Raw genomic sequence first — 18572 nt, forward strand, 5'->3', positions numbered from 1 at the left:
GAGCTCATTCTTGTAGTTTATGCTATATTTCCCCCTATTTCCGACTACTTCCGTATTTTGTACCTTATTGCAGAAATGTGAAGAATTCAACGGGAAATCAAGCCAAATCCGTCCCCGAGTAACCTGCATTGCAAATGACATAAAGGAATCACGTAAGGAACAAGCTTAGTGCGCAATTCAAGGCCCAAAAGACAAACCCACGAGTTTAAGAAGTCAAGTAGCAGCTTATCCTGTCGATCGACCATCCATTTCAGTCGATCGACCAATGCTCGGGTTCCAGAAGCTACTTTGTTCTTTGAGGAGCGATCGATCGACCGCACTGATTAGTCGATCGACCAGATTTCTATTCCAGACGAGATTTAGAAGGTCGTGAATCTCAAAGCCCGTGAAGTTTAGGTTTTAGAAATAAGTTGTTACGTTGATTGCTATATAACGTAACACCAACATCCAGTTTTAGGATCGAATAAGACATCACATACTTTATCAGTTTTAGTTCTATTTGATAATTAGGGTTCTTAAGACTATTGTTCTTCCGTTAATAAAGTTCGGTTTACAGTTGGTTTTTGGTCTCTTCTTTACAATCCTTTACGCGGTATTCTTCTGCTCTTATTTCAGTTTTACTACTTTATAGTCATTCATAGTATAGGAATTGCTAGGATAGTCTCCCGAAAGCCAACTCATCGTTCTTTGTTAATTGTTTATTTCCTTGCTTTGATCATGAATTCTCCTGTGTTATTAGTCAATTTTATTGTTATTGATATTCCCAGTATGAGTAGCTAATTTCATTGTGCTAGGATGTAGGCGATTTATGGCATAGGCGGCATTGGATTAGAATAGGCTGTTTCGCGTGTTGGTCGATCGACTGACCTTATCAGTCGATCGACTGACCTCGTAGGGTTTATATTCGTTTTAATTGAATTTAATCTTGTATTTAACAAATCGAATGCATGCGACCAGTTAGATACCTATTTTGTGACTGACCCATTAGATCGAAAGATAGGGGAGGTTATTAGACCGTCAATTAAATCGACTAGACTGTGCTAAGATCGAAAGATAGGTATAGTTTAGACCGTTAGTCACTTTTCAGGACGAAAGTTAGTATTAGTGACATTAGGGACCTATAGCGAGATCGAGAGATGCTATTTGTTAAGAGTGGACCGAGAGGACCTCTTTATTTCCCGCCTTACCTGTATTTGATTCAGACCGACTTAGTTTGCTGCCGCCGAAGCTATAATGAACCGACCATCCTAGTGCCCTTCTTTTATCTGCTTAAATCTTTCATTTAGTTTACTGCCTTTATTTACTATTAGCTATAGACCAATTCAAACCAACCCCCATAATTGTTACCTTTCACTGATCATAAATCAACTAGAGTTTACAACTGCCTCCTTGTGGTTCGACCCTGTTACCACTAGCCTAGGTTAGTCTTAATAGGAGATTATAAATTTTATCTTTGGTACTCACAACGACGGGTATCAGTATAATTCAAACAAGTCTCACGGTGACAAAAGAGAAGTTGAGCACCACAATCGATTTACCATATGGGATGTGGATGTCTCGGTTGTTGGAGATTAAGCGTGTGGTGGGACAAGATAGTTACGGTGTTAGTGCTAGGGATAGTATGGGTGACAAGTTTATCAAGCTTATGGGTCTTTAGAGCATATAATAAATAACTTAAGCTTGGAAACGTATTTGCAGTAAACAAGCCATAAACTTTATGGAAAATCAGACTAAAGTAGGTTCCTTTTTGGTGAAAGTTTTGAACAATTTTCAAAGAAAGATGCAGCAATGCCAGGCTCACAATGAAACAAGGACTGATAGTGACATTCACAAGAGTAACAAATAAAAGACTAAGGTAAAATGCTGCCAACACAGGTCAGCCAAAGGATTCAGTCCCACACAGGTAACTGGTCCTTGTATCCACACAGGAAAATAAGATGCGGAAATGCAGGTTCTTCTTTAATCAAAAGCTGCCCTCATTCCAGGGATGGTTACAGATTTTATAGTCCTCAAATGGCAAGTGTTTTTAGGGGTTTAGAACAGAAAAGAACATACCAAATTAAAACATTACAGCTAGGAATGCAATGAGTCATGAAATGGACAAAATAACAGCTACAAATAGTACTCCTCCTCATGTGCTCATGTTGGGTGATATTTGTGTTGATGTGGATGTCACCAGTAGGAAGGTTCCTAGGCAAGGTTGTTGTGGCCACCTCCCTTAGGCTAGATGGACCATTGTCAGGCCCCATGGTGTCAGACCTTGACCAATAAATTGCACCCATTCCCTTTGTGCAGGTGTATGTGCCTGGTTGTTTAGGATTGTGTCTGTGGTGGGATTCGAACCCAGAGCTCCTACTCAGATCCCCTCTCCTTGAAAGTGTGCTTCATCTGTTGGTCCTTCTCCATGAACCTCATCTCCATAGTAGGGAGATAGATCCCCAATATTGAATGTTCCCTCTACCACATCACTCCCAGGCAGAAAGAGCTTATAAGCATTATCTCCCAGTTTCTGACTGATCTGAAAGGGTCCTTCTGCCCTAGGCATGAGTTTGTTTTTCCTCTTGGCTGGAAATCGTTCCTTCCTCAGATGGAGCCACACCAGGTCACCAACCTGAAATGGTTTTCTTGGTCTGGCTTGCAGTGCTCTCTTCTGATACCTTTCATTTATTTTTTTGAATCTGTTGCTGTAATAGTTTTTGGAGCTTGGTGATGGATCCTACCCTAGCTTGGGCATCAAAATTATACTCTTCAGTGGGTATCTTGGCCAGATCAAGGGGCATGTGTGGGTTCATTCCATAGACTACCTCAAATGGGGACAGTCCAGTTGCTGCAGCAGAAGCCCTGTTGTAAGCAAACTCAGCTTGAGCCAGCTTGAGGTCCCAGTCTTTCAGAGATTTGCTCACAATGCTCCTGAGGATCTGAGTTAAGGTTTTGTTGGTGACTTCAGTCTGCCCATCTGTCTGGGGGTGGTATGCTGTACTGAAAAGTAGCTTGGTTTTGAGCATCTTCCAGAGTGCTTTCCAAAAGTAGCTTAGGAATTTCACATCCCTGTCAGAGACCATGGACCTAGGAACAACATGTAGCCTTACAATATCCCTGAAGTATAAGTTAGCTACACTCATGGCATTCTCTGTGTTTTTGCAAGGTACAAAGTGTGCCATCTTGCTAAACCTGTCTACCACAACCATGATGGAATCCTTACTTCTTTGTGTCCTAGGCAAGGCCACAATGAAGTCAAGGCTCACATCATCCCACGGTTTACTAGGAATAGGTAGGGGCATGTATGGACCAGGCCTGAATTGACTCTTGGACCTCTAGCAATGGCCACACCTCTGAATAATGGCTTGTACACCAGTTAGCATCTTTGGCCAGTAGAACTGATCTTGCAGGATTTCAAGAGTTTTATTAATTCCAAAGTGTCCAGCTAATCCATTAGAGTGGACCTCCCTGATGAGGAGATCCCTTGTTGAGCTCCCTGGAATGCACAGTCTGTTTCCTTTGAACAAGAAGCCCTGTTGCAATATTAGTTTACTAGGTTTGCCTTCCTTGCAGTTGTGGTAGTCTACTGAGAAATCAGGGTCCCCGGCATACTGATCTTTGATCATTTCAAAACCAAGGATTCTTCCTTCCAGCAGGGCCAACACATGGGTTCTTCTAGAGAGGGCCTGTAGAAATTCCACCCATTTGGCATGCCTATGGTTCAAATTATGTTAGCCATTTATGAACTTGAGGGCTTCATGGTCAGAGTGTAGGACAAAGGGTTTGGGTTTCAAGTAATGTCACCAGTGAGTTAGAGCCCTAATCATGGCATAGAACTCTTTGTCATAAGTTGAGTAGCCCAATTTGGCCCCATTGACCTTCTCACTGAAGAATGCCACATGTTTCTTCTCCTGGGTTAGTACTGCTCCTATGCCTACCCCACTTGCATCACACTCAACCTCAAACAGTTTCTCAAAATCAGGTAATGCCAGGATGGGTGCTGAACAAATCCTCTCTTTGATAGCTTCAAAGGCAGTCTGTGCTGTGGGGGTCCATTTAAAATCTGCCTTCTTGAGGCACTCAGTAATGGGAGCAGCCTGAGTGCTGAAATTTTTTATGAACCTCCTATAGAATGAGGCTAAACCATGAAAACCCCTGGCCTCAGTAATATTGGTTGGGACAGGCCAGGATCTAATGGCCTCCACCTTCTCTTGGTCCACTAAGATACCCTGGCCAGAGACAATATATCCTAGGAATGACACTTCAGGGACCATGAATGAGCATTTTTCTAACTTCCCAAAGAGCTTGTGCTTCCTGAGAGTTAAGAACACTTCCCTCAGGTGCTTCAAGTGTTCAGTAGTGCTGGAGTTGTACACTAGTATGTCATCAAAATATACAATTGCAGACACCCCAATAAAAGGCCTCAACACCTCAGTCATGAGCCTCATGAAGGTGCTAGGTGAGTTGGACAACCCAAATGGCATGACAAGCCACTCATATAGTCCCAGCTTAGTTTTAAAGGCTGTTTTCCACTCATCACCCTCCTTAATTCTGACCTGATGGTATCCCTGTCTTAGATCAATTTTGGAGAAGGTCCTTGCTCCACTTAGTTCATCTAGTAGGTCATCAAGTCTGGGAATTGAGAACCTGTATTTAATGGTGATGTTGTTTAGTGCTCTCCTATCTATACACATCCTCTAAGTGCCATCTTTTTTTGGGACCAACAGAGCTGGTACTGCACATGGGCTTAGGGACTCCCTGACATAACCCTTACTCATAAGGTCAGCTATTTGTTCTTGCAGTTCCTTAGCAGTACCAGGGTCACACCTATAAGCAGGTTTGTTAGGTAAGGTTGCTCCTGGGAGGAGGTCAATTTGGTGTTCAATCCCTCTCAGAGGGGGTAATCTAGGGGGGAGTTCTATGGGAAAGACATCTCTGAACTCTTCCAGAATTTTTTTGAGAGGTTCAGGTTGGGGAACACAAGAATGCACCTTGATTTCTTTGGGAATGACAGCAAAAATGAGGGTTCCCTGGTTGAGTTCTTGTAGTACCTCATACTCCCTGAGTAATAAGGTTCCATTAATCTGATTTGTGGGAGCTTTCTCACTAGATTTGGGGGGTGTAGCCAGGGTTAAAGGTGTGAGGGTGATCCTTTGTTCATCTTTGGTGAAGGAGTAGGTATTGTTCCTCCCATGGTGGACAATGCTTCTGTCAAATTCCCAAGGTCTCCCTAATAGGATGTGGTAGGCATCCATGGGAATGATATCACACATAACCTCATCTGTATGGGCTTTCCTAATAGAGAAGGAGATGAGGGCCTGCTTGTTCACAGCAATCTTAGAACCTTGACTAAGCCACCTGATCTTATAAGGGTGCTGATGTTCCCTTGTGGGAAGTTTGAGCTTCTCTATCAATGTAGTGGAGGCTACATTAGCACAACTGCCTCCATCTATGATTAGGTGACAAACCCTACCTTGTATAGTACACCTGGACTGGAAGATTTGTTGCCTCTGACCATCTTCTAGGCTTTGGGTGTGCATAACTCTTCTGAGCACTAGTGTTGGACCTTCATCAGGGGCCAGTACCAGCTCTCTATTAGATTGTCCTCTGACTTCTTCTCCCGTGGACTCCTCAAAGGGGCCTTCCACTTCAATATCCCCATCCTCTTCCATAAGTTGGATTTCCATTGTAGTGAGTGTTCTTTTGGTGGGACACTCTCTACTGAAATGTCCATAACCCTGACATTGGTAACATCTTCTCTTCAAGTCACCAGGAGGAGATCTACTGATGCTGGCTTTCCCCTTTTCTTCTTTAGTTGGCATATTAAACTTGACAAGGGTGTAAATCTTGGAACTTTGGGGTTTGTATTGCGTTTTTCGTGCAGTGGCCTTATCTTTTCCTTGTTTTTCTAATTTTTGGGACACCCTGACTACTTCATCAAAGGACCATAGGGGTTGCAGTTTAACCTTGGTAGCAATTTTTGGGTCTAACCCCTCTATGAACCTAGCCATTTTCTGTTCTGGTTTCTCTTGTAACTCACACTGTAGGGTTAAGTTTTCAAATTCCCTGAGATAGGCTTCTACAGAGTCATCCCCTTGTTTTAGGTTAGTAAGTTTCAGAAATAAGTCTTGGGTGTAGTCAGTAGTAATAAACTTAGTTTTCATTTTGTTTTTGAGTTTATCCCAGGATTTGATAGGTTCTTCCCCCCCCCCCCCCCCTTAATCTCTGGTTTTTCATGCCTTCATACCAGAGTGAAGCATAGCCCTTTAGTTTTAGAATAGCTACCTTAAACTTCTTTGAATCATTGTATCCTTTGAACTCAAAGATTCTTTCCATGGACCTAAGCCATTCTAGGAAGTCATCTGGGTTCAGACTACCATTAAACTCAAGAAAATCTATTTCAATGGAGTTGTCATGTTTACCTGATCTAGGCCTTACTGGTATTGCTTCAATAGAGTCAGAGTTTTCTTCTGTTGCCCGATCCTGAACCAGCCTGTTGACAGCAGTTGATATGGTTTCCATACTACCAGCTAATCTCCTGACAGTGTCTTCTAGGAGGTTTAATCTCTCATTATCCATTTGTGCTTGCCTTTTTTTTTTTGATTTTTTTGAGGGGTTGAAAAAAAGGTGGTGTATTTATAGGGTGTTTTAGCCAAGGCTCTGATAACCAATTTGGAGCATATAATAAATGACTTAAGCTTGGAAACATATTTGCAGTAAACAAGCCATAAACTTTATGGAAAATCAGACTAAAGTAGGTTCCTTTTTGGTGAAAGTTTTGAACAATTTTCAAAGAAAGATGCAGCAATGCCAGGCTCACAATGAAACAAGGACTGATAGTGACATTCACAAGAGTAACAAATAAAAGACTAAGGTAAAATGCTGCCAACACAGGTCAGCCAAAGGATTCAGTCCCACACAGGTAACTGGTCCTTGTATCCACACAGGAAAATAAGATGCAGAAATGCAGGTTCTTGTTTTATCAAAAGCTGCCCTCATTCCAGGGATGGTTAAAGATTTTATAGTCCTCAAATGGCAAGTGTTTGTAAGGTTTTAGAACAGAAAAGAACAAACCAAATTAAAACATTACAGGTAGGAATGCAAAGAGTCATGAAATGGACAAAATAACAGCTACAAATAGTACTCCTCCTCATGTGCTCCTGTTGGGTGATATTTGTGTTGATGTGGACGTCAGCAGTAGGAAGGTTCCTAGGCAAGGTTGTAGTGGCCACCTCCCTTAGGCTAGATGGACCATGGTCAGGCCCCATGGTGTCAGACCTTGACCAATAAATTGCACCCATTCCCTTTGTGCAGGTGTATGTGCCTGGTTGTTTAGGATTGTGTCTGTGGTGGGATTTGAACCCAGAGCTCCTGCTCCAATCCCCTCTCCTTGAAAGTGTATTTCATCTGTTGGTTCTTCTCCATGAACCTCATCTCCATAGTAGGGAGATAGATCCCCAATGTTGAATGTTCCCTCTACCACATCACTCCCAGGCAGAAGGAGCTTATAAGCATTATCTCCCATTTTCTGACTGATCTCAAAGGGTCCTTCTGCCCTAGGCATGAGTTTGTTTTTCCTCTTGGCTGGAAATCGTTCCTTCCTCAGATGGAGCCACACCAGGTCACCAACCTGAAATGATTTTCTTGGTCTGGCTTGCAGTGCTCTCTTTTGATACCTTTCATTTATTTTTTTGAATCTGTTGCTGTAATAGTTTTTGGAGCTTGGTGATGGATCCTACCCTAGCTTGGGCATCAAAATTATACTCTTCAGTGGGTATCTTGGCCAGATCAAGGGGCATGTGTGGGTTCATTCCATAGACTACCTCAAATGGGGACAGTCCAGTTGCTGCAGTAGAAGCCCTGTTGTAAGCAAACTGAGCTTGAGCCAGCTTGAGGTCCTAGTCTTTCAGAGATTTGCTCACAATGCTCCTGAGGATCTGAGTTAAGGTTTTGTTGGTGACTTCAGTCTGCCCATCTGTCTGGGGGTGGTATGTTGTACTGAAAAGTAGCTTGGTTTTGAGCATCTTCCAGAGTGCGTTCCAAATGTAGCTTAGGAATTTCACATCCCTGTCAGAGACCATGGACCTAGGAACACCATGTAGCTTACAATATCCCTGAAGTATAAGTCAGCTACACTCATGACATTCTCTGTGTTTTTGCAAGGTACAAAGTGTGCCATCTTGCTAAACCTTTCTACCACCACCATGATGGAATTCTTACTTCTTTGTGTCCTACGCAAGGCCACAATGAAGTCAAGGCTCACATCATCCCACGGTTTACTAGGAATAGGTAGGGGCATGTATGAACCAGGCCTGAATTGACTCTTGGACCTCTGGCAATGGCCACTGATACCGTCGTTTAGTACCAAAATTAAATTTATAATTCCAAACTAAAACTATAGCTAGTGATAGTAAGGGTCGAACCACAGAGAGACAAGGTTGATTTTGTTTGCTATTTTTCAGTCTATAAAAGTAATAATTAATTGGGCGTTTTGAAATTGGTTGACTAACTGGCTAATTACTAAAATGAATATTCTTAACAAGATAAAAAGAGGATCGTGAACTTCGGTTCACCATGGCAAATAACAGGTCAGTCAGGCAGCAGAGGTCTTATAATACGGTCTCAGGGAAGATAAGCCAGTCTTTCGATCAAAGCTCAAATAACCTCACGGTCTAATAACTCCCTAGAATTTATCAAAGCTTTCACTCAAGAGAAATTCTAAATCCAACGATAAATCAAATTACCAATCTTTCAATCTAGCAAAGCAATCTATCAGAAGACAACAAGACCAATACGGAAGGACTCATGCTACACAACAATCCTAATTTAATACCATGGCTCACCTTATTCCCAATCAAAGGAATTACCTACGCATAATCATAACTACACTAATTGCGAAATTAATAATAAAGAACAAATTTGACATGATGGAATCTAACTAGAACAAAGGAGAGAAATTCAATTGCTGAAATTAATTGATGAAACAAAAATCAAAATAACAAGGAAAAATAAGAAAGAGGAAGAATTGCATAAAAAGCTTACTAATCAAATTTCAAGGACAAAGTATTCGAATCCAAGGTTTCCGTCTCAAGCTAGATCTGAAAACTAAGTTTTTTCCAGAATGAAAAGCATAACCTAAAAGTTGCTGCGTTCTACTGATAAAAAGATACCCAAAGTTAATTACAAGTTGGGCTTTTAAAAGTCTAACACGGAGAAATAATTATCAGCTCGAAATCAGGTCGATCGACTGGTCAGCACGGTCGATCGACTGAAAACGCGGAACAGTAGCATCTGATGAGCTCCAGTGGTCGATCGACTGTAAAGCTTAGTCGATCGACCGAAAATGCTGTGCAGTGGCTCCTTGTTGCTTCCAATCAACTCTTCACTCCTTGCACGCATCCCAAGGTAAGTGAATGCGACTCTCCTTCTTCTTGGCTTCCTTGAACTTGCTTCCGGAGGACGAATTTGGCTTGATTTAGCCTACTTCCACGCATTCCTACAATAAATCATAGAAAATGCAAAGTAAACCGTTTCGGAAGAAATAGCAGCCTTAAGCTACCAATTATGCATAGAAATACATGCCAAAACCACAGATAAAGTGTATAGAATATGCACGTATCAAATCTCCCCAAACCAAACCTTGCTTGTCCCCAAGCAAGCACTATGACCCGTATAAAAAACTAAATGGAAAGGAGTACATCTCAGAGCCAACTACAAGTCAATGCCAAACCGTTTAATGCACATAGTCAACTGCTGCAAAGCTTAAATCAAGTGAACAAATTTATGCATATCATAGAATTAAGTCGGGCGTTCGACCTTGCAAGACTCATACAATCGGACTCTCCCGGATCACTCTCCTCTCAGCAAAGCAAATGGTAAGATAATATGTAAGAGAGAGGGAAGAAAAGTATAGTCTCTCACCTAGACTGCGACCGACAAAACATGCATGCTTGACTAGCATGAATAATGATTCTATTTACCGTACATACGCATAACCACCGTCAAGGACTATCACATGCCGAACTATTGCAAAATTTGGATATGTGAGGCTAAGTGGGAAATAAGGGGCAAAACAATTATGGAAGAGTGAAGGTAAGAGCCAAGCTAGTACCTAATGAACCATTAGAACCCGTATCCCGTTCTTCCAACTCAACAAAAAGACCATGCCTTTATTGACTAGGCAACACAAAAATCCAAACAAACGCCTCCAAATCATGAGGTAAGCACATGAGGCGTGCTTTTATTTCAGCCAAGACCTTATTATTTTCAAGACTCCCTTTTTTTTTCTTCTTTCATTTTCATTTATTTTTTCAAATTCTGAACTGGTGGTCGATCGACCAATGATGGCAGTCGATCGACCACCCTGCACACTCCAGAGCATTCTGCCCAGGTAAACAACTCATCCTTTTTTTTTTTTTTTTTTTTTTCATTTTCTGAATCCCTTTTTTTTTCTGTTTTCAGGCTGAATTGATTCATTCATTTCTCAAAAATACCCGCTCCAACATTACAAGAGCGAACCAAAACAACTTAAATCAACAAATTCCTCTACTACTTCCTAGCTTGGCACAATGGTAGGCTGAGTATGGGATGTAGTTGAGGGCAACTGGCAATTTTGGCTTATAGTGGAGTTAATGGGGTAAAATGAGAAAGGGGAGGATGCAATAGTTCTCTAAACATGCAATACCGACCACAAACCAATGCGTATAGGCAATAAGCAATCAAAACTCATACACGTGCAAAACATGAAATGAAGGGAGTAACTACTCTCAATCCTAAATTAACCGGTCATAAATGTCACCAGTTGTAGGCTCTATATCTCAGAAAGTATAAGTAGTTTGCCAAAAGTAATGAGTCAAGTCTAATTGCCCTAAATGGAATTCCATAACAAAATTTGAAAGATCACTTTTAATTCTTGCTAAGCAGCTATGAAAAGGCAAGGAATGGCATATTTGACTAATAGAGCAAAATCATCATTAATAACTCCAATCCGACTCAACTATATGCAAAAGTAAACGTGATATTTTTTGTTTTTATGAATTTTTTCAATTTTTTCTTGGTTTTTTTTTTGAATGGATGAAAAATAAAAACAAATGCAAACAGAAATGCACTAAACATGTGACTGAAATGCAATAAAGACAAATGCAGATGCAAAACAAAAGGCATATGCAAATACCTTCCCCAAACCAAAACGCACAATGTCCCCATTGTGCTCAGCAGCAAATCACCAGCAGAAAAACGGGAGAATAAAAGCATAAAAAAGTAAAAGGAAGCGAAAAGAGAAAGGAAAATAACTCACAAAAAAACGACCTCCCCAAACCAGCCAAAAACGGGGAGGTCACCAGCATCTAATCTCCACCGTCGTAGTCAGAGTCACTGTCCTCTCCGGACCCCGAGTCACTCTCCTCCTCCTCAGCAGCAGCAGCGGGAGTGGCCCTCCTGGAACCGGATGCACAAGCAGTAGTAGTGGGAGGCGGTCTCCTGGCAGGCTGAGGGTAACCGCCCGCTGGAGGGACAAAGTAAGAAGGGTGAGCCCAGTCACCCTGTGGAAGCATCCCCCCACGAGCTAGCTCCTCGTAGACCGGGTACAGGGATATGGCCGTATCCGGCTGTCTTTGGTTGAAACTCTGCCACAGTCACCCAAAACACGTGACATTGCCCTCTGGTCCATGACCGGAGGGACAACTAAAGGGGTAGGTGGTAGAAAAGTGGATGTACCAGCAGGAGGGGTGGCATTGGAGGTAGGGGGTGCCTGTGACACTACTACAATTTAAGGCTTTAAGAACGCCACTTAAAGAACGGTTGATAGCAGAACCGGTCTCTTTCTTATTTTTAGGTTGGCGCGCATATAGAATTTCATTAGAGAACGGTTGGTTGTTTTGACCGTGCTTTTATTTTAACAAAGAGAACGGTTCTAGTTGACCAACCGTCCTAATTTAACAAATAGACCGGTTAACAATCTCCACCGTTCTCTTAACTATTCTCTTAAATAAACAAATAGACCGGTTAACAATCTCCACCGTTCTCTTTTCAATCCCTAATTAGACTACGATTGACTACCGTTTACACTTCTATCTCATTCAAACGCTACAATCATCACTTTTGCCCTAGCGATCATTGGTTTTGCCCTAGCACAGTTTGATTGTCGTTGGTTACCCTTGGATGTCGCTGGTTACCCTTGGTTGTCGCTGGTCGCTTCTACTCCGTCCACCACCTGGTTGTACACGCCCTTCATCGTTGGCGTTCGTTCTGCTGGTAAGACCCTAATTAACTTCACTTTATATTGTACTCCTACATAATTGTGGCAAGCCGTGATTGATTTTATGTTTTATTGAAGCAACCGTGATTGATTTTATGTTTTATTGAAGCAAGTCGTGATTGATTGAAGCAAGTCGTGATTGATTTTATTGAAACAATAAGAATAAACATTTTCTGAGTTTATTTAAATCTTGTTATTTGATATTCAATTTATAAATCTTGTTGTTGAGGATTGTTTGATTGGATTGCTTAAGTTTGGCAGTAGTTTGGCTTAGAATTGTTGAGTTTCTGGGTTCTCTTCAACTCGTGCCTTGTTCCTCCTCATCCAAATCATATAGTATAATCTTGCTTGATTGGATTGCTTAAATCTTGTTGTTGAGGATTGCTTGATTGGATTGCTTAAGCTGAGATGATGTTTCTTTTAATCTTGCTCCTGCCACCACCTCTTCTAACCCAACTCATTAGATTTCCATAGCACTGAAAACCAGAGTGCCTTGCAATAGATCAATACAGTAATTAACAACTGAATCTGCAAGTGAAAAACAGAGTGCCTTGTAACATTCGACAAAGATGAAAACCAGAGTGCCTTGTCCCTCCTCATCCAAATCATATAGTTCCAGATTCTCAGTAGGCTTATGCACATCTTTTGTTTCCTGAACTCATGCTCCTCTGAAGCAGAATCTGCTATCTATAGGAAGAAATAATGAATGGAGACAGGATAGGAACAACCCATTCATGTAAATAGTCGGTAAATGTTTATCAGCTGGATAAGATAATCATGTAATGAGTAAGTTATGGTTTTAAATATTGGTTTATGCTTATATGTAAAACTGCTTTATAAATACTATGTACGTTGTCAAACTTAACACGGTCTATTTATTTTAATACATTTACTGAATTTGATGAATTGCTAATTTCTTAATGCAGGTTTATTAATGGGTCCACAAAGGCGTAAACGAGCTAAGAAGAATAAAAATAATGATGATGGTGAGACAGGCAAGAAGAGGAAGAGAAGGTGTAAGGAGAGAGGTCAAACAGTGTTGGACTTAGTGTCAAAAGCTGTGAAGGAGAAACAACCAATTGAATTGGAGTGGGATAAAGAAGACAGATTGCCTACAGGAACATACGCTGGGAAGTTTAGTAGCTGGATTGGCGTTACTGCTCGGAGGCATGTTAGTTGCACAGTAGAATCGTGGGACGATGTTGATGATGTCACGAGGGAAGAAATTTTGGATAGTATCACGGTGAGGCAAAAAAATACATACTTCATTGTTGGTGCAGGTCGCCTCTTTTTTTTTTTTCGTTAATTGCTTCTTCTTTGTTCGTGTTTGGCCAAACTTTCTAAAAAATTGTATTTATCAATTTTACCAGTACAGGCACTGATTGCAATTAAAGTCGTACGTACTTGGATGTGTAGGGCGCTTTCACCGTAACTGTATTCTAAAAAACAGTATTTATCAGTTAAAATAAATACCAGTACAGGCACTGTGCCTTCTTAACTTCTGTTGTGAGTTTGATGTGTAGGGCGCTTTCACCGTCATCGAAGACCGTTATGATTGGTGTCTTCAGAAGGCCGGGAATTTATGGAGAAAGTGGAAATGCACCTTAGTCCGTGAGTGGCTATACGACGAGACGGGAGCAATAAAGAGGACACCACCAGAATTGTATGACCATATAACACCAGATGAATGGCGTGAGTTTGTGACGTCCCACACTACTGCTGCATTTAAGGTAATATTCACTTATTAGTGCAAAGTACCAGTAGTTACACGCTTCTTTTGCCCTCCCGAAGAATGTCAAAATATTAAAAGATGCATTTTAAGGAGGTCAATGCTAGTTAAGTTGCTAGGTGGTACCTTAGGTTCTTAAACTGAATGTGCAAGGTCATTGTAGGTGACAAAGTGAGCTCGAGAATGCATTGAGCTAGGCTCTACATCCCCGACAAGACTTTTGCCACTTTTTCCGAGAGCTTTGAAATGCACTCTTAATTCAAAGTGAAATAGGGCTTTCACGCCAAAGCTAAGGTTTCCAATGTTGAGAATTTAGATCATAGAAAAGAGAATTACGCTCCGTCCTCCTAGTGTCGTGTAAACCAGCTAATATACTTCTTCTAACTTTGTTGGTGCGTGTAGTTGGAACTAGTAAGAGGATGTTTAGTAATAGATTACTGACATACAACTGATACAAGTGTAATTTTTGATATTTCATAGTAGAAACGGATATGTATCCAGGAATATGAATTAAACCAGTATGACCAGAGTCTCCAAAGGTGTTGCCATGTCGGTGCTCTGATTTAATTTGTTTTACTGCATGTTTGGCTTAAAAGTAATGAAGCGGACAACCATTTCAAGGTTTTGGTTTTAGTTATAGAATTGTTTAGCACTCATACTATTCTAGATGATTACTTTATATTAAATCAAATATATAGGATCTAATGCTCTACTGAACTAAAGAAAAGCACTGGAGACATTTCTACAATATATATATATAACTATACTTTTGTAAAATGTCAGGAAATAAGTGCAAAAAACAAGATGAATGCTTCTATGAAGAAGACAAGGTTCTATGGCTCTCGAGCAGGTTACCGTGGGATTGCAATTAAAGTCGTAAGTACTTGGATAAGTCGAGTCTGATTTAGAGTCTTAACATGACTTGTCAGTTTTCTTGTTGACTTAAAAAGTCTAAAATACCAATTTCATCACAGTAATAATCATAATTTTTTTTTTATAGAAGAAAGACTTTGCCGCTAAAGGACACATATTGGAGAAAGTTGACCGACACTTAACTTTGCTAAAGGGTCAGACGCCTAATAACGGAAATCTGACCGAATATGATAAGGAAGTCGCTTTGAAAATTGTAAGTTCTTCAATTTTTATATGAATCATTATTTATTTCTAGGAATCTTATTCTTATAAAAAAGGGGGATAGCTGCGTGACACAACATTCGGTGTCCGCCCTTGGTTGACGTCATTATTTACTAAAAAACCATTGATCGACTTCCGCCTTCCTCCTTCATTATTTGATTTTTAGCATATTTCGTATGTTTTTAGTTTTGGTAGCTTAATGAAGTTGTTTGACTCGAGTTCGTAATTTTCCGGTTGAGTCATTTGTTTACATTTGATTAAGATATGCTCACAAAGAATAAAAATAGGTAAGCAAATAATCGAGACGGAGTTAGTACATCAGTAGGTGATTGACTTATTATGAGTCTGAACTTGAATATGATTTTTTGGACGAATGTACAGCTGAATAGTTGCTGAAATTGTCTAAATTTTGTGTTTTGGGTTCAGTTAATTTAAGTAAGAGGGATGTTGGCTATTGATTAAACTGCTAGAATTAAACTTATATTTGCACCTTATCACGAAGGGTATACATAAACTTTCCCTTTTTTCAACCTTGCTTCTATTTATTTATTCGTGGCTAATTACTTGAAGATATTATCATGGTTCCCTTGTTTTAATCGTAGTGATCATTGGATGTTGGGTACGATTAGTCCATCTGATAGTACTGTGTATTGGTGTGATCCTGCTGGATATATGGAGCCTCGACAGTTTTTCGTGGAAATTGTTACTAGGTAAATCGTGTATTATACTTGTTATTAGTGCTTTGATTTATGTTTGAAGTAACGGCTTATTTTAGTTAATTGAAATGTAGAGCATTCGAGAAAAGAAACTCTATCGATCCACTTGCCGGGTTCGAGGCGAAACCGCTTACTTGGAAAATTATTAAGGTATATCGAACGTTTATATTGTGAATATTTTTATTGCATAGATAGGTCGGATATAGAATGAGATTCCCCCTCTACTACCCGCCTGTACTACCAGCATAAGGTTAGAGTATTTTTGGGTAGTTGTTCTTCTTTGCTGACAAATGAAGATCGTCTAAAATAGTCGCTATTTAGGTGGATCAGCTGGTTGATTTTGAGGTTTTAGAATTTATGGAGTAAACAAAAAACATAAGACTACTACCATTAGTTTTTTATACTTTCAGTTCCATAGTTGAAGCAGCATCGATCGGTTTGGGTAAGGTCACCAACGGTGCCCGTAAAAAAACATCGACATTACTCTTGTGGACTTCAGCTTTTTCATTTTGAATAGTGCATTGGTTTATTCAACCTATAGAGAAAAAGTAATGTTCCTTTGATCCTATCTGAATTAGAGTATAAGGGAATAAGAGGATTTACATAATCTACCATTTAGAGGTTCTGTAGTATCATTCCTCACAATACTGGCTTCTGTAGTATCATTCCTCTCAATAACTGATGGTAGAGAAGTAACAGCATCACGTTGAACATCACAATTGTCAATCACTGGGAAAACATCAGGATTAAAAAGTTGTGAAAAAATAATCCAGTACGCATATTAATCAAGCAATAAAGGCATATGCCAACTGGCTTATGAGGGTATGTAGTACCATGTAATTACTAGAGGAAAAGGGGAAGATTTCTCAAAATTTTGTAGAAACTGTCTCAGAGTGAGAGTAGACCAGGCCTAGTGCTAAATTTGCCAATTTGGGACAGCCTATATGAAATTGGGACATCTTATATGAGATTATATATGAAATTTACCAGGCAATTCCATTTTAAGATGACTAGAATGATGATTGTACCATTGCGGGCATAATGAGTAGGGTATCTACAGTAATTACTCATTTTGCAAATCTCATTATGGGTTTTTATTTTAGTGTCCTCGGCAGCCGGTTGGGAGCGTATTATGCGGATATTATGTTTGCCGATATATGTTGGACCTTATCAAAGCAAGATATGTTAATATCACCCCAAATGTATGTTCTTTTCCTTATCATTTCATTCATTTTTCATCTCTTTGTATTTCTCATTTTCATCATAGTAATTATTTTATTTTACATGTCGTATAGTGTATTAACTTAAATTTTTGGTGTCTTATGTATGTAGTTCATGTTAACCGCCCCACCATCATATGCGGTTGAGCAAATTGACGAGGTGCGGAATATTTGGGCTGAATTCACACTCAATTTCAAACCCTAAAGTAATGTTGGATGAAGATCATGCTGGCAGCTTTTTCTTGGCGTTTAACTATTTTTTCACTTTAGGCAACTAAGTGATGAGGAATGAAAGGATTTTTATTTATGTTTTGTACTTATTTTCGATATTTGTAGCCTTTAGGCTCTTAAAGACATGATAAGAGTTGGTACAATTTTACAAGGATTTGTCCTGTGAATTCAAATTAAATATGAATGTTCAGGTTCTTGTTGCGTAAAACTTGCCTGAGTATATGAATTGCAGGTATAATTTATATGCGCTATCCGATTCAATCGTGTAGGGATACGAAAAAATCGTAAATAATAATAAAAAAAATATCAGAATCAAAGAGACCGGTTACATGTTAAACCTGTTCTATTTGAAAATATAAAATAAAGGCGCAAAATTCAAATATCAGAAACAAAGAGAACGGTTACATGTTAAACCTGTTCTCTTTGAAAATAGGCGCCAAATTTAGCAGCTTTATCAAAGACAACGGTTCTCAATAGAAACCGTTCTCCTTGATATATCAATGAGCACGGGTAAGTAATGCAACCGTTCTGGTTGTTATTACAACGAGAACGGGTTGACTTCGTACCAACCGTTCTCTTATATAAAAGAGAACGCTTGGCCACAGGACGGTTCAAAGAGGCTTCAAGAACGGTGTTTAACCGTTCTCTTTGAGCAAAATTGTAGTAGTGTGAAGAGGAGGCACGAGCCCTCCTCGAAGTGCTAGCAGCAGGAGTGGCCGCCACCAGAGGAAGTCTGTAACTAGGCAGGGGCGGCCGAGCTGCCCCCTGAACAGTAGTGAGGGGCAGGACAGGAGGGTAGCCAGTGACAGGGATGCGGTCACAGATGAAAGAATCAATCTTCCACCGCATCTGTCTATCGACCCAATAGACACCCCTCGCGTAAGAGAGGTCCATAAAATGCAGGTCAGGGTCAATGGGGTCCTCCTGTCGAGGGAAAAGTAGAACAAGGCGGTTGGCGATACGTGTCACCAAACCGCCACAAGCAATGGTGGTCAAGGTGCCCTCACTTACAGTCTGAAAGTGAGCGGCAGTCAAGTAGGCAATGTTATAAATACGGGCTGTCCGACGCTCGACGTTCAGATAGCCCGCCAAAATTGAAAGCTCAATATTATTCACATTATTAGACTCTTTACGGCCAAAAATGGTATTACCCATTAGCCATAGAAAATAACGAAGAGGGGGCAAGTGGACGGAAGTGCCCGTCCTCCTTGACCCGTAAGTGTCACCGATACAAGACCACATGACCCGATGAGTGTCAGAGGGGTCCGAGGTTCTGCCCTCGAAGTAAAGACCCAGAAAACCCGCAA

The 18572-nt window shown here is 40.4% G+C and overlaps 1 protein-coding gene across 1 annotated transcript; it reads left to right on the forward strand.

The window, feature by feature from the left end:
* Positions 1-11645: 11645 nt before the first annotated feature.
* LOC141618232 (uncharacterized) lies at positions 11646-17416 on the forward strand. The gene is made up of 8 exons (XM_074435337.1): positions 11646-11730; positions 12088-12231; positions 13162-13478; positions 13759-13965; positions 14748-14840; positions 14965-15090; positions 16918-17016; positions 17147-17416. The coding sequence occupies exons 1-8, from the start codon at positions 11646-11648 to the stop codon at positions 17237-17239; spliced, it is 1164 nt and encodes a 387-aa protein (XP_074291438.1). The 3' UTR covers positions 17240-17416.
* The last annotated feature ends 1156 nt before the right edge of the window (positions 17417-18572 follow it).

Source organism: Silene latifolia, chromosome X (assembly GCF_048544455.1).
Source record: "Silene latifolia isolate original U9 population chromosome X, ASM4854445v1, whole genome shotgun sequence".
Taxonomy (NCBI): Eukaryota; Viridiplantae; Streptophyta; class Magnoliopsida; order Caryophyllales; family Caryophyllaceae; genus Silene; species Silene latifolia.

Excerpts from the sequence above, each read along its gene's own strand:
- LOC141618232 (XM_074435337.1), top strand. The coding sequence starts at position 11,646 with ATGACCGGAGGGACAACTAAAGGGGTAGGTGGTAGAAAAGTGGATGTA. Across the intron at positions 15,091-16,917 it reads AGGAAGTCGCTTTGAAAATT|TGTCCTCGGCAGCCGGTTGG; the intron begins GTAAGTTCTTCA and ends TTTTTATTTTAG. Across the intron at positions 17,017-17,146 it reads ATGTTAATATCACCCCAAAT|TTCATGTTAACCGCCCCACC; the intron begins GTATGTTCTTTT and ends TTATGTATGTAG.